At 40.0% G+C, this 15690-nt stretch overlaps 1 protein-coding gene across 3 annotated transcripts in view; it reads left to right on the forward strand.

The window, feature by feature from the left end:
• The window catches only part of LOC144195673 (uncharacterized protein KIAA0825-like), a 112399-nt gene that overhangs the window by 13156 nt on the left and 83553 nt on the right, over positions 1-15690 (forward strand). For all 3 annotated transcript variants that reach the window (XM_077715471.1, XM_077715473.1, XM_077715472.1), the window contains 7 exons: positions 1801-1969; positions 2238-2423; positions 2544-2711; positions 3376-3700; positions 12628-12795; positions 14879-14961; positions 15058-15309. In XM_077715471.1, coding sequence (XP_077571597.1) covers positions 1801-1969; positions 2238-2423; positions 2544-2711; positions 3376-3700; positions 12628-12795; positions 14879-14961; positions 15058-15309 — 1351 coding nt within the window. The remainder of the gene's footprint in view (positions 1-1800; positions 1970-2237; positions 2424-2543; positions 2712-3375; positions 3701-12627; positions 12796-14878; positions 14962-15057; positions 15310-15690) is intronic.

Here is a 15690-nt window from a genome sequence, read left to right on the forward strand (position 1 = left end):
GAATGAAAACCATTGTAACACTTTTTTTAAATGATTGAATTTTTATCATATTTTAATTTGTAAAATGGCTTGTCTAATGTACAAGTTGTTACATAGACTTTCCAACACTGGTTGGGTGAACTCCCTTTTCCTGCAATGAACCATGTTAAGGGTATCAAGATCCACTCTTCCACGGCCAGAAGAAAAAATACACTGTTCCTAGTGAATCCGAGATTTGAATTCCCAGCAGACCCTCTACTTTAGTATCCCTGAATAAACCTTCCTAGGGAGGCCGAGGAGTTAGATTTCCCTATAATTGAAACACAACCTCTGGTCCTCATTTTTAAAAAAGGGAACCCCCACCCTGGTCTGCCGATTCAGATCCACTGTCCCCGATGTCCACAGGATTTTGCAGAGGCATGCCAACCAAACCAACCCCACAACATCCATAGATTTTAGCAACTCCAGGCTCATCTCATACACCCCCGGGGTCTTGCCACCAAGGACTTTTTAAACTACCTCAGTCACTTCAACCATAGAGATCCGAAAATCCGCCTCAGTGTCCCCATGCTATGCTTCCTCTTTGGAAAGCATCTTGTCGAGTTGAGGAGGTCTTCAAAGTATCCGGCTCACTGATTCACAATATCGAGAGTCGAGGTCAGGAGCGCCCCATCCCACTATCTATCCTCTGTGTTGATGGTGCACTGCTCTCCCGCTATGTCACACAATATGATTCATGTAGATCCATAAATTGAATCATAATAACATGATAACACCAACTTGGTCCAAACTGCTATTTACAAAGAATACACAATCAGACCTGTTTTTAACATGGTTTAGCATGAGGAAGTGGTCATTAAACTGGCAACATTGATTCTCCCGCACAGACGTTTGGACCAGTCTATAACATTTTATTCACATGCAATTTTCCCTCTCGGAAATGAAAGTGTGTCAGCTTGAACACTTATTTAATGTGTTGTCATTGTAAGACATCTGGATGTGTTAATGGCTCAGAATCAGGCAGAAGGCAGTTTATAGACCCACAGTTGGGGTATGAGCGATCTGATTGGGAAATGTGCCTGTTCCTTGTGACTCTCACAGTGACACACACTAAGACACAGGTGGATTAAAAAGATTTATGGTTTTTGTGAATTACATTATCACCTTATACTAGGCTTAATGTATTAGACTTGAAGTGTTAATTAGTCAGCATAAAAACAAACAAAAAATATGCACTAACAAATACGGTGGAAAAAATTGAATTGCGGGATGTTGGTTGAACAATATTTCTGTCCAGAGTCATGAAAATAAAAATCATTATATCTATGGTCTGGTATCGTTTGAAGTTTTATGTATTTAGTGTACTGGTTATTACATGATATGGTGATTAATATGACTAAATTTTATGTATTAAAACTAAATTAATTAAAAAATCTCGAGACACACTAGTGTATTGTGAAAGTAATATAGTATTCCATGTTCTGAACTACTCTTTTTAAGTTATTCATTAATTTTGCATGCCACTTTTCCCTGTAAATCTCACAGGTATGGTGGACGCAATCCCAGTTTACTCTTTGCAGTAGGCATGGTATACGCTGAATTGGTTGCCAGTCAATCGTAATGCACAATGAAGCAAACAACCATTCACATGCATCCTAGTACCTACGGACAAGTTGAAGTGTCTCATCAGCGTACATGCATGTTTTGTTATTTTCTGAAGAAGATAGCGTTTGGTGCGCTGTCAGTTGTGCTGTTTTTACTATAATGGATAGATTTACTGTTTTTGCCCATTCAGTTATGGAATTTATTGGTGTCCCTCAGTATTGAACAGCATCTGCAGGAACTTCAGGACAAAATGGGAGATTCTCGTACAGGAGATCATCCACCAAGCCAAACAGAATTCCAGGAGTGGTTCAATCTCAAAATGGTCAACGATGTGAGCCCTGTTAGTGCAGGACATCAGGAGCTTATGACCTTCTTCAATTCTGTGGTAATTACAGCACTGACATTGAGTGATGAGAATGAGAATCTACTAATGATGAATTTAACTGAAAAAAATCTATATATTGTAAATGAACTTGTTTAATTCTTCTAAAAATATAAATCATGTTTTGCTCTATTCTTAGTGGTTTTAGTATACTGTAGTAAAAATCCACATTTGGAGAGATTTAAGTCTAAACATGAAAGTCATGAAAACAACCTTGGATTCCCTTAATATATTTATCATTTTGTTTCAGTAACTTTACTGTTTTTTATAGCAAAATTACCTGAGATCAACAGACGAAGGAAGAGAGGATGCAACACTGCACTTATTAGTCAACCTCTCTTCCCAAAGTGGTGTTTGCTTCCCTTGTACTCCATCTTTCTCCACCCCTTATTTTCATCAACTCCTTGCTTCTTCCTTTGCCATGATAAATACTATTAAAGATGACTCTTCATTGGAGGTGAGACATATTTAAAGATAAAATACATAATCTACATTTCCATTTATAATAATAATCTTATTAAAATAAATTGTATTAATGTTTTTTCTTTGAATTTTTTATTTTTTATTTTTGGTTAAGATCCAAGTAGCATGGGATGATGTCCGTCTTCAGCTTCGCTGTTATATTTTGGAGCAACTCTCTTCTGGAAGTGGCAGAATGTCTTCCTTGTCCACAACTCAACGAGTCCACTGCCTACAGCAGTTGTGCTTCTTGTACCCTGAGTGTGAAGTACTCACTCATTACCAGGTAAATGTCATTTGAAACATTCATTTAGGAGCCTTCACTCACAAGGTTTTGTGACAATTCATTGAAATTAATCTGCTCTAAAGCAGGGGTGACAAACTCAATTTTGCCACAGGTTACATCAGGGGTGGGCCGACTATTCCACAAGTGACCGTAATGGGAGTAGGTTTTCATTCCAACCCATCAAAAGGACACCTATTAAGCAATAGTGTGTCTTACACGTGCGATCAGTGAATTGCACTCAAGTGCTTCTTGTTTCCTCAGAAATCTCATTGGTTAAGCTGTCTGGGGTGGGTCGGTTGGACCAAATCCTGCTCCCACAGCAGCCTTTGAGAACCTGTTAGCCCACCTCTGGGTTATAGTAGTGATTTCCTCCAGCCGTCTATTGTGTCTTCCATTTAAGTTTTCAAATTAATTTATTGTAACATTTATTTGAAATGTTTTTGATAAGGGAAAAGAGGTGTCTGATTGTGTTTACTCTGAAACTTTCTTTTTGGACTACGGAAACTATTTAAATTCATGTTTAGCACATAAAAAAAACATGAAAGTAAGTCATGATTTATTTTCACTGGCCACACAAATTATTGGTTTTATATGATTAATATAAAAGGCTTTTGCAGTGTTGTGAATAACTATATGGAGCATTTTTGTTATTTTTCAAAACCAGGGACTTAGAGGCCAAGCTACACTAGCTCTTCTGCACTCTGCCATGTGCTCCAATCCACCTGGCATAAGCAGCTTTGACAGAGTGACTATGGCCTTCCGCTCTGTGATCCCAACTTTCACTCGGACCCTTAGAGAAGACCTCCAAGCCCTTCCCAGAGTATTCGAGCCAAATGTTATCTTGGGCTTCCTAAATGCATCCTATCTCCGCCCCATGGCTACTGAATTGTCCTCACTGATGGACAAAGAATGTGAAACAGCCCTGAGAGACAACACTTTAATCAGCAGCAGGATGAAAAAGTATACTTCCAAATCCCGAGCAACAGTCGGTAAGTGTTGTTTGATTTTCCCCTTAATACTTTTTTAACACTTTTTCTGTTTCCATTATTTGCTTGCTGTTTTGGAGTTGATTTTACCATCATTGTTTACCTTTGAAGTTTTTTTATCCTCTGTCGTGTCTTTCCGTCACGTTCCAGCTGTCGCGTGTGAGGGCCTGAGCCAGGATCCTTCAAACTAATTGTCAGTAACTATTCCCATTGTAATTACTTTCCTCCTTCCAATTTTAGTCAGTGTCCTCTGTTCGCTTAGAACAGGAATAGTGCAAGCTTTAAGGTCAAAGCTTCTTCGACTTAGACATCTTCTAAACACTTGAAATACCTACCTAAATCATTGGCTGGCATTGAGTGCCCATGGCCAATTTCAGCCAGCCAGGAAATATTGCGGCTCCCTCCTTGATATTTGAGTTTCCCTATGTGTGGCCTTTAAAAAAAAAAAATAAAAAAAATAAATAAATAAAAAAAAAAAATATATATATATATATATATATATATATATATATATATATATATATATATATATATATATATATATATATATATATATATATATATATATATATATATATATATATATATATATATATATATATATATATATATATATATATATATATATATATATATATATATATATATATATATATATATATATATATATATATATATATATATATATATATATATATATATATATATATATAATGTGTATGTGCATGCATACATACGTACGTACGTACATGCATGCATGCATGCATGCACGCACGCACACATACATACATACATACATAAAACATACACACATGCATACACACATGCATACACACGCATACACACATGCATACACACATGCATACACACATGCATACACACACACACACATAAACATACAGTCACACCTCTACTTACAAAAGTAATTGGTATATAAACATATCCAAAGTCAAACTGCCATTACGCTAACAAGTTAACTTTATTTTTTCGCAACTTGATTCAGTCGTATACAAATTACTAATCAACATCAGAGTGCTCTTCAGAGTGATGTTACGGCCTTAAAAGATGGAAAACGCGAGAACAACTAAGTGCTGCATTTCTTATTTGAGCAGATTTTTGGTTGGTGGAAAATTCAAAATGTCAGCATGATGGCATTGACACCCACGTCATTGCCTGGGACTATAGAAAAGTGTACTTTTGATACTTAATTCCCTGCATATTCCTTTTGTTTGTTTCATATTGACTTATTTAGGACTTGCTGACGGTAAGGCTATGCCACAAAACAAAATCCAAAGCATGTGAGGCATTGTTTACTTTTTCAAAAATTGTGCACATGTCAGTTTCCCTGTGGAACAGTGGGAAAAGCATCTTTACATCTGCCATTCTTGGATAAACACGCCGGCAGGCTTGCCTTGCCTTTTCCTTCTGTCTATTCCTCTTGCTTTGGTTTTTCGCCTTCCTCTCCGCTTAAACGTGAGATGAGTGGAGCCAGCCAAGATAATTGGCCATGCATCAGTCGGCCTGTTTGATCACGTAACGTAGTGGAGCCTACACACCTACGTGCCGCTCAACGAACCGTCAAATGTAGCACCGGAGGCAGAACACGGCTCCAAAGGGAACAGGGGACCTGTGTTGTGCTGTTTTGTTTGTGCTCATATCAGGTGTTAGTGCATACGTCTGTGTGTAGAACCATCAGTTGCAATGCCGTTTTAAGGGATACGGCTGGGATTACGTTTTGTCTAATCACCCACCCCCTTCTTTTCTTTCCCCCCAAAAATATGGAGAACCCCCATGTTCACCATCTAAATGCTCATTGCTCTTATTGAGAGACTTCGAACAGCAATGCCTAATCTGCTTTCACACTTTACCATACTGTATCCCTCGCCCATAATTGTCAAGAAAATTATGGCTATGGTAACACAAAATGATTCTTTTTTCATAAGCATCCACTGACTCTTAACATCTCACCATCCTCCCCTACTGTGTTATTGTCGATTCCTGCAGTGGAGCCCGGCGGTAGGTATATTTTGATAAGAGCCATGCCCGGGAGAATGTGGGCTCCCGAGGGAGCAGCGTTATGTGTAGCATCAGCCACTGTCAAACCACTGAACCATTTAACAACATTGAATGCTAAGATCTGCCTTCACTTTTTAACCCTACTGCTTCAAAAGCAGGCACTGTCACTGTAGCTCGGCAGATGTGAAGGGCCCTCTCAACTGTCTTTTGCTTCATAATTCCACTTATTTTTTATCACTCGCACTTTCTTTCCATCGTTTCTGTCTTTGTCCAGCTTGTAGTTTTCTACTATATGATAGCTATAGAGAGGCAGCTGATTCCCCTTCACAGGCTTGGTCAGTCTTTCACGTTTGCTAGTACATATCCCTGTCTCTGAGTGCCCCTTTTGCTGAAGAAAAATCTAATGTATCCATATTCTTTTTTTTTTTGTTTTGTTTTAATTGTTATGAATACCTCCGGCAGCCCTTTGACGCGAGTCGTTAGCGTGTCGGTCTCACAGCTCTGGGGTCCTGGGTTCAAGTCTAAGTTACGTCCATCTGTGTGGAGTTTGCTTGTTCTCTCTTTACATTTGACATTTAAGTATGCATGCGTGCATGGTTCTATGAACATCAAAAACTTTTCGTGCAACCTCCCTGCATGCACACATCTCATTTATTCCCCAACAATATAGACCACATGGGTGATGGCGAACTTCTCAAATTCTGTTCAAACCCCTTTTTGATGGAGCTGATTTGAATTCCACTTTTACTAATTTCCCCAGCTGGCAATGTAGGAAGCTCTCGGTAGATAAAAAAAGGAAAAACATGAATTGAGTTTGAACATGTACGACAAGCACATTAACCCCCAGCATATACTCTTCCCTTATCCTGCATCACTCTTTAAACTGTTTTTTAGAGAAAGCGAAGCATCCTATTCAGTGGGGAAAGAGGTTGCATAGTGACGCGAGGAAGCTCGACTGAGTCGCTGCCTGGCGCGGAGTTGCATGTGGGGATTGAGGCTACTTGGGAATGGCATTTGTTAATATTTAATAAGACCAGCTCCTCACCATATCATATCTTTGCCTGGGTTTATACACTGTCAGCCAGGGAAGTGCAACTGCATGTGGCCGTGTAATTACGGGCGGGAAGAGAAGGGTTGGCCCTGAGCAATTTTTATGTACTATGCCTGAGTGTCTGTGGTTGGTTGAGTTTACAGATGTTAGTCTATTCCAGCTGGTTTGTCAAGAGCGCGCCGAACATGGTGGTAGAGTATCTGTCAGACTTTTCGCAAGACTGGCATTTTAAATCTTCTTCTTCATCTTCTTCCGCTTACCTGAGGTCAAGTCACGGGGCAGCCGCTTCATCAGAGAAGGCTAGACTTCTCCCTCCCCAGCCACTTCATCCAGCTCTTCCAGGAGGATCCCAATGTTCCTGTACCAGGGAGGAATCCAGTAAGCATCCTAATCAGATGCCTTAGCTAACTCATCTGTCTCCTCTTGATGCAGAGGAATTGTGGGTCTACTCTGTGCCCCTTCTGGATGACCGACCTTCTCACTTTATCTCTAAGGGAGAGTCTGCTAATTCTGCGGAGGAAATATATTTCAACCGCTTATATCCGGGATATTGTTCTTTCAGGACCCACAGCGTGCAACTATAGATGAGGTTAGGAACGTAGATGGACCGGTAAATAGAGAGCTTCACCTTTCGGCTCAGCTCCTTTTTCGCTACAATGGACCAATGTCAAGTCCGCATCACTGGAGACAATTTATGTAACTCGTCATGAGAGGTCTTCTGAGTCATTCTTTGTCTGGTCCCTCACCTCAGATCACTTTGCCATGGGTGACATGACCAGGGGCACAAGGCTCTTGACAACATCGCTCCAAGAATCATTTAGGCACGCAAACCCCACCACAATGATCAGGTGATAATTCATCGGGTGCATTTTAAATCCCATTGACTTTTAACTAAAAAAGGAAAATATCTTTGACAGATTTCAACCGTTCCAACTGCTTGCCCCCCACACATACACACATATCTCGTGAAATGACACAGAATTGTCCCAAAATCAGCAGGAAGTGACACAGAAAAGCCCCCATAAACATGCCGCCCACTTTAACTGGATTGGAATTCTATCGCTGTTACGGGTTGTATTTTTCCAGTATCCTTCAGTAAAGGAGGGGTAGCTTTCTGTAGAGCCGCAAGGAAGGACCACCTTGGCTCGGGTTGCATTGTTCACATGTTTGGCTCAGCCTCCGTATTTGGAAATCACAGCAGGGCACCTCTATAATAAGGCCTTTTGAGGAAGGAGTGGGCCAAAACTGACCAAGATAGCCCTGGCTGTCACACGACCTTGCAGGTCATTCCACTGTGCCTTATGGCCTCCTTCACACAAGTGCACATTTACTTGTGCAAACATAAGATAAAATAGAGGTGTAAAAAGACAATGATGGGTAATTCAGTCAATAAGTGGTATAATTATACATCAACAATACCTCGGTTGAATAATCAATTGGTTATTGCAAATCTCGTTTCGTTATCCGAAGAGGCAATTTCGTATATCATCAGGAAATTGGTGATCTGCTCCTCTTATACATATCAACCAAAGGAACAAAATGGAAAAAGCAAATCCCCTTCTAAAATCCATCTAATTTAAAGGATTGCCATGTTTCTGACCTCTATGACTTTGACCCTTTGCCTTCTCATCATATTGCCTACCCTAAAAAATTGTATTTTAGTTAACACGCTAATGGTTATTGCAAAATTCCTTTCCTTACCCTTTGACCTCACTACCCCAAAATGTAATCACTCCTATTTCATATTATAAACATATCCTGCCGTTGTATAATAATCCCTCTAATGCAGTGTTTCCCAATGAGGCAAAAGCCCTTGAAGTAAAGAGAATTGCGGCACACGTTGCAATGTTGGAAAATATCTTATACAACAAATCAATATTGTATCGTTTTATTATGAAATTGATGATTTAGAGCCGTGATAGCCAGTTTTGCACCAAAGTGAGAAATATATAAAACAGTACAATCAGTACCAAAGAATTCATAAAACATGTAATATACTTTGGGCTTTTATTGTGTATGATGGAATAAAATTCACTGGCCTTTTGAGATGTTTCTACCTCATTGAATAAAATGTGGGTAAGAATTCAGCAGAAACCACCTGTAAAGTGCACGCATCATACGGCCATTTGCCCAGCACACTAGGTATATAATAGCTTGTGGGCACCGCGCTGCGGTACGGGTCAGACCTAAGTCCCAGCGGTCCGATTTACACATCCAACAGGCAGAAAGTGAGAAAGAGTGAAAATGGGAAAGCAATGGCGAGACACCACATTGGAGAGAAATTAAATCACTGGCTAAATTATTGCATGATTGCCCATTCCCCAAAGACTCGGGTATCATTTGGTAGAAAGTGTCTCATAATTGGTTTTCGGTCATGTCAGACACATGCAATTCCCCTACTAATGGCTGTGTTCGGAAGAACTGGGCCTCCTGGGTCAGGGAAGGACGAGAAATAGCCAGACGGCAAAGAAGCATGGTACTGCCTAGAATAAATGAGAGCATGTGAGAGAAAAAAAGGGACACAGGGAAGGGGAGGTATGCCAGGATGGAAAGTGTTTTGTGAGCTAAGAGGAAATGAAGTGGCAATAAGTGCAGCCAAAGGGGAAATGCTCTTCATCGTGAGTTTAATACATCAGTCTGGGGATTTGGCAGCCCGCCACACAGCAATTGTTTACCTTTTTGCTCACTGGATGCATCTGCTCTGTTTTGTAAACGGCATTAAACTATTCGCCCGTAAACACCGGAATCAATAACAACTGCTAAGGGAATTCCCTTTTTCCCGCCTTTCTCCCTCCCTCACGTTCTCTGTTTCAATCTCCCCACTAGCTTCCCCACTCATTCCCTTCTGTCTGTGCTCCCTGCCAGTCAAGAGCAGTATGTGTGTGTGTGTGTGTTTGCATCATAGACAATGTGCGTGTGTGCTGCCGAGCTACTTGTGGGACCCACAAGAGATTCAGATGGAGATGACTGATAGCTTGCCAAAAATACCTGCTCTATTTGTTTGTTTCTTCCACTTCTGTTCCATTGTTGTCAATGTTAAGGGCATCCATTTAACTCATTGCAGGCCATTGATGGTTCTGAAGCTCCAATCTATTTTGACTGGGAGACATTGGCAACACATGATTGCTGCCAGCCCTCCAAGTCAAAATGAATTGAATGTCTAGTTTCGTCAATGTCACTGAGCATTCATTGTCATTCCTCCCAGTTGAACCTTTTATATTGGCCAAGCGACTACATCTTCTGAGGAAGTAAATAGATACTACCATAAAAAAAAAAACTAACAGGGATTCCACATCTGGACATCAAATTGTTGGTCATATTGGCCACAGCAGTCATCCATTTGTATACAAGTGTGGTTCGCACATTGCCACCCTCTTGAAGTAATTGGCTTAGTAATTTTTCACAAAATAGATTGTTCGTAAACCTCGAATTATATATACTACATTCATTATTTTCTGTACCACTCATTCTCACAAAGGGTTGTGATGAGGGGTTGGGGTCGATAGCCTATCACAGTTAGCCGGGAAGGATTTCAACGCCCTGCGACCATGACAAGGGTAAAAGGTGTTGAAAATGATTGGATAATTGTAATTGAGACCTCATCTATGTGAACATCACATTTTGGATAATCTCAGCCGCATGTCCTGTTTGTGATCAGCAGATCTGGAGTTAAGTTTAATTTATTTGTTTATTTCTTTTTATTATTTACCACACAATCCTATAAAGAGTTAAAAGCTACAAACAGAGACAGGGCACACAGGAATTCAGCCATACACATACTGAACCATTACATGCCAGGCTCTATGCTATGGTGATATATAGTATAATATGCGGGAAAATTGATTTTTGTCTGGGAGAACATCATCACGATGTATGGATGATCTCTCTTATTTAAACATCTTTTTAGCCTTCTTCCAGCAACACTCGTACATTGATTCATACCACACTGACCTTTGGCTGAACCCTTCTGCCTGCACGTGCCCCGAGTCTTTCTGCTCAATGGGATACACGAGGCACAACCCTATACGACACACCTGGGTGCTTTTAAGCGCACCCTTTCCATCAAGCTGCTACGAGAGCTTCCATTTGCCCTCACGGTTGTGACAAAGGTATAATGAGGTTTAGATGGCAGTGTACTAGACAGCTATGGCTATAGGGCTATTTGGCTAGGAAGACAACAATAAATACTGATATAGCATAGATAGCTTGAGGAGAGGTAAGGGAAAAAAATCCTGTTAAACATCAAGGTCATGACCAAGTAGAGTATTTAGCACACCAGTGCCAACTCAAGGCCTGGGGGCCTGATCCGGACCGTTTCCGTTTTTTTGTGTGGCCCTCAAAAGTAAATTGTGCATCAACGGTTGTTTCTCGCTAAAATACTATTTACTACTATCTACTAATATCATCTGACAATTGATGAGTTGCCTATTCATTCAATAATAGTAATAGCCCTTTAAAATAAATCAAACTTATTATATGACCTGCAAAGAAGATGTGTTTTACATCCCTAATTTAATGAATGGAATGCTGAGAAGATAATCATTCTGGCTAAATAAAGTAGTGCATAGAGGAATCTAGGCTCTGATTAGTGGTCAATTTCGGGAAGCAATTTCAGAGAATTCGGTCACTCTGTCTGCCAATGTCCCTGCCTCATCCATTTTGGATTGTTTACACAAAGTTGATGCTTGGTATCGTTGTAAATAGATATGATTGGTCTTGCGTGCATGAATGTGTGAGTTGGTGAGGCAAAGGCAAGCCTGTGGGTGTCAGCCAGGCAACCGTGTGCACATGCAGCATGTGTGCACGGTCCCACCGGACCCCATTACTGAAGTGTTGCCGAGAAGCAGACTCATGTGGTCTAATTTCACATAGACACCAATGTGGCCGCACACCAAATAATCATTCCCTACTCACATGAGATTTCATACATGCCTGCACACACACATGAACATAAATAGATGTGTGGACTTCCAATTGCAAACACAAGCAAATTTGAGGTCACGGTATATTCCGGTGTGGCTGTGGTCTGGTTCTAGTTTGGCATTTATGTGCCGAGATTGGCATGTCCTCTCTAAATTAAGTTATTCAAAATGACCAGTTTTACATGTGTACACAGTGTCCTCACAAATACAGCAAACTCTCACAAACATAATCTCATAATCACAGACATCGCGAGTGGGCAAACCTCAAATGTGATTAAGAAATGAACCTCTGGGGAGGGGGTGTTGTCATATTGTCAGCTTTTGTTTAACAATATATCAAAATTACATTAGGATCCAGGGGCAATGATGCTACAATTATTGCCCCCGCCTTTCTCAATCATCAGCATGCTTTTAGATTCAAAGCTAATTCTGAGCTCATCCAGTCCCAGATGCCATTGCAATGGAGCTCATTTAGGCGAACACAAAGTATTTGTGCATGTGTCTGCAAGTATGGCAAGCCATTTCCGTGCCACCCATTCTACTGCTTAATGCGGAACATCCCCGGGGTGATGTGTTTGGCAGCCTCCAAAATGGGAAATCCATATTTGCCAAAGGGGTCACTGTCGGGTTAGGAAGAAAAAAGTTTTGCACCAAGAGAGATGGATGCGCATGTATGACTTGTAGGGGGTGCCAAATTTTGCATATTCTTACTGTCTCTTTGTTTATGCGGTGCATTGGGAAAACATGAATGGGTCGATATTTATAAGAGGTGTCGTGCTAGGCAAGACTGCGGGTTGTGGGTGCTTTCTGATGTGCGCATGTCAGAAACCTACTTTCATGAAATTGTTTATTCTGCACTGAACTGTAAACTTTAGAGACGCTCTCACCTTCTCTGTATCTGTGTCAGTTAAATCTCTGCAAACAATTGGTTGTCTCCACAGCACCGATGGAGGCTTCTGCGAAAAGCCGAAGCTTCAGTTTGACCTCCCACCAGTTGAAGGCCTTAACCCAGCTCGCCTGCACCCTGTTGGAATATGAGCAAAATGTTAAAGAGATGGTCACCAACATGACCTTCATTAATTGCATGGAAGACACTCCTTGCGTGAAAGGTAGAATCAGTGTAATGTCTATCTCTTAATGTCTATGTCTAGCTCTTTTCATGTGATCATGAAATTCCTTTTCCGGCCTCTGTAACCTTTGACCTCATTACCGCTAAATATATTCACCTATTCTGTTTCATACTGAGAGTTTGATAATATTAACTATTTCTTCATGAGTTAACTTGAGCCCAAACATACAGACAATCAAATATAGAGACATACTGAACAAGAAGACCAGGCGGGGAACTCCCTGAATCGGTGGCCAGCCCATCATAGGGCATGAGCAGACGGACAACCATTCACTCTCTCACTCCTAAGGGCAATTTAGAGTGTCCAATTTAATTACAGGCTATATGTATAAATAAATGTACCTTAAATTAATTGAAGTCACTGGATCAATTCGCGACTTAACAGGTTTTTGGGGTTTCCATCTTCCTTTATTAAACTCTGTTGGTATGACTGAAAGACTGAGAGGTTTTCCTTTTTTATTATTGAAGAACAGTCTTCAATGGAAACAGTATACATTAACACAAAATTGCCACCTATATAACTAAGTAATCTATGGTAATTTGAGTACGAAAGTGTATTATTTTATCCACTCTCTTTCTTTTTACAAATTTAATTTAGAGGAAGGAGTTACTGGCTTAATTCATGGTAGTGGCCTGTGATCCACTGAGGGTCATTTTTCCTGTCTACTATTCCTTTATTGCATCATGGACTTTTCCCTTTATTATCTTTTTTGTTTTTTAGTTGAACTCCGCACACAGAAATATCGAGCGCTTTTCCGTGCGTGCCATAATTTCCATAAAGGTTACATTTATAAAAACAAGACTTGCAGAAAGGCTCAATTTACTGAGAGGTAAACAGCCTTTAAAGGCCAGTTATCCAAGTCATTAATTCCAGGCAATCAAATGGCTTAATTACCAGAAATTCATTAAACGGGCTTAAAGGTCAAAAAGTGATGTGCTGGCTGCTTCCTCCTTTTTCCATTCCATCCACTCATGTTCGCATAAATTGCCTCGCCTGGGGTCTCACTTTTAGCCTACTGATTAGGATACTCTGGCCTTGATGTGCATGCTTTTTAATTGCAACCCAGCCCAACATTGTGTACGCTTGTCTCCTGTCACCCCTCCACAAATACTTACACACACACCCAGATAATATCCTCTAATAGAATGACCCCTTGTGGAGTGTGGTTTAAGCCATCTGGGTTGAATTGGCTTTTAAACCTTGAAAATTAGACTGGTAACGACATCACTATTAGCTTCTACCACCTGTTTTTTCCCCCTCCCTTGAGCTATTGACTAATACTCTTTGGTTTTCACATCTCGTTTGAGTGGTGGGTCAACATTGGAGTAATGGTAGTCACTGTATATACAGTTATTGCGAGGGAATAAGTCTTGAAAGTCCAGGCAATACCTTTATCATATACATCCCAATGGAAGGAATGTTGCCCAATACATTTAAAGAACAGGCAATTTCATTTATGCAATAAATGATAAATGAGGCAGACATTTTATCAATGAAACAATGATTTATTAGCAAATCATAGGTGAATATTCCAAAGGTCCCACCTATCCCAATTATCCTAGTGCTCCTCGATATCCTATGCATGGTTTCAGATCTTTCAGGGTTTATATATGTGTGTGGTTAATTGACACCACAAAATGGCTGCACTTGTAATGTCTTTCATTTTTATATTTAACTCATTGCCTTGAAAGCATTATTTGATACCAGCTTCATCGGGTTAAAACATAATAGACATCTAGCCCCATAAGTAGGACTGAAACATCAGCTTTCACAGCCCACACCCCTTATTTAAACAAATAGAATGGCTATTGTTGTCAATGACAGGCAATGTGTTAATTTTTAATTTATTTGCAATTTGTCTACTTAAACACAGGACATATCTCTCACATGAAATTTATTTCTGTAAGGTGATCTCTGTTTTTTTAAGCCTTGGTTTCCCTTAACAGTGTTATACATCCATCCTTATTGTACAGCCTTCATTATTCAAATGGATTGGACATTTATTACCGTCAATGGTACAGAAACTTGATTTCTAACTCTTTCACATGCTTTTTTCATGTAGGTATTTTGAAAAAGACCAAAGATGAGTCTGACATTACAGGATTAGGCAGTACATCGACAGCACAAACACCTCATACTTCAGAGGTGAGTTGTTTTTATTAACCATATAAACATTAAAATTAATGATTGCAGTCCATCAGAAGTTTTGAACAATCAGTTATCTGATTTGCTGTTTTGAAGGTTCTGGAGTTTGATTGGAGGTCAGCTTTTAGCGGGCTTGCTCCACATATGGCTCACTGTGTCAAAGTGGTTCTGGATGATGTTTGCACCAAACATCTTCAGGAAGAAGAAGCTCTATATTCTTTACCACACTACATACTCTTGCTGGAAAATATAAAAGGACAGAGGGGCACCAATGACAACAATATAAATGGCATTGAAGACAACTTTGACAACTATTTAGAGAGAGACTCCCCAACTATGGTAGCCAAGGTACTCGTAAAAACAGGCAACACTTATCCACTGTTAATTACTTATTTATAATAGTTGCATTTCCTGGAGCAGCATTTCCATGTATTCACCTCACATTCGCAACCACCTCTGACTATCATGTTTATTCACGCCTCTTTTCCTTACACTCCCCCACACTTTAGAATTGACAGTATTTTCAGCTCTCATTGGTTACGAGTGTCAGAATTTGCCTGTTCCCAAGAACTCTACAACATATTCATGTGTAGGTCAATGCTTTAAAGATTAGAGCCTTTCAACACAAAGGTTATACATGAATGCATTTGCATTCAATAACACAGACAAACAGCCGAGACCAGCATGGTAGCATTAATACATACTGTAGATATATTTTGCTAGACAGTA

The sequence above is a fragment of the Stigmatopora nigra genome, chromosome 4 (genome assembly GCF_051989575.1).
Source record: "Stigmatopora nigra isolate UIUO_SnigA chromosome 4, RoL_Snig_1.1, whole genome shotgun sequence".
Lineage (NCBI taxonomy): Eukaryota > Metazoa > Chordata > Actinopteri > Syngnathiformes > Syngnathidae > Stigmatopora > Stigmatopora nigra.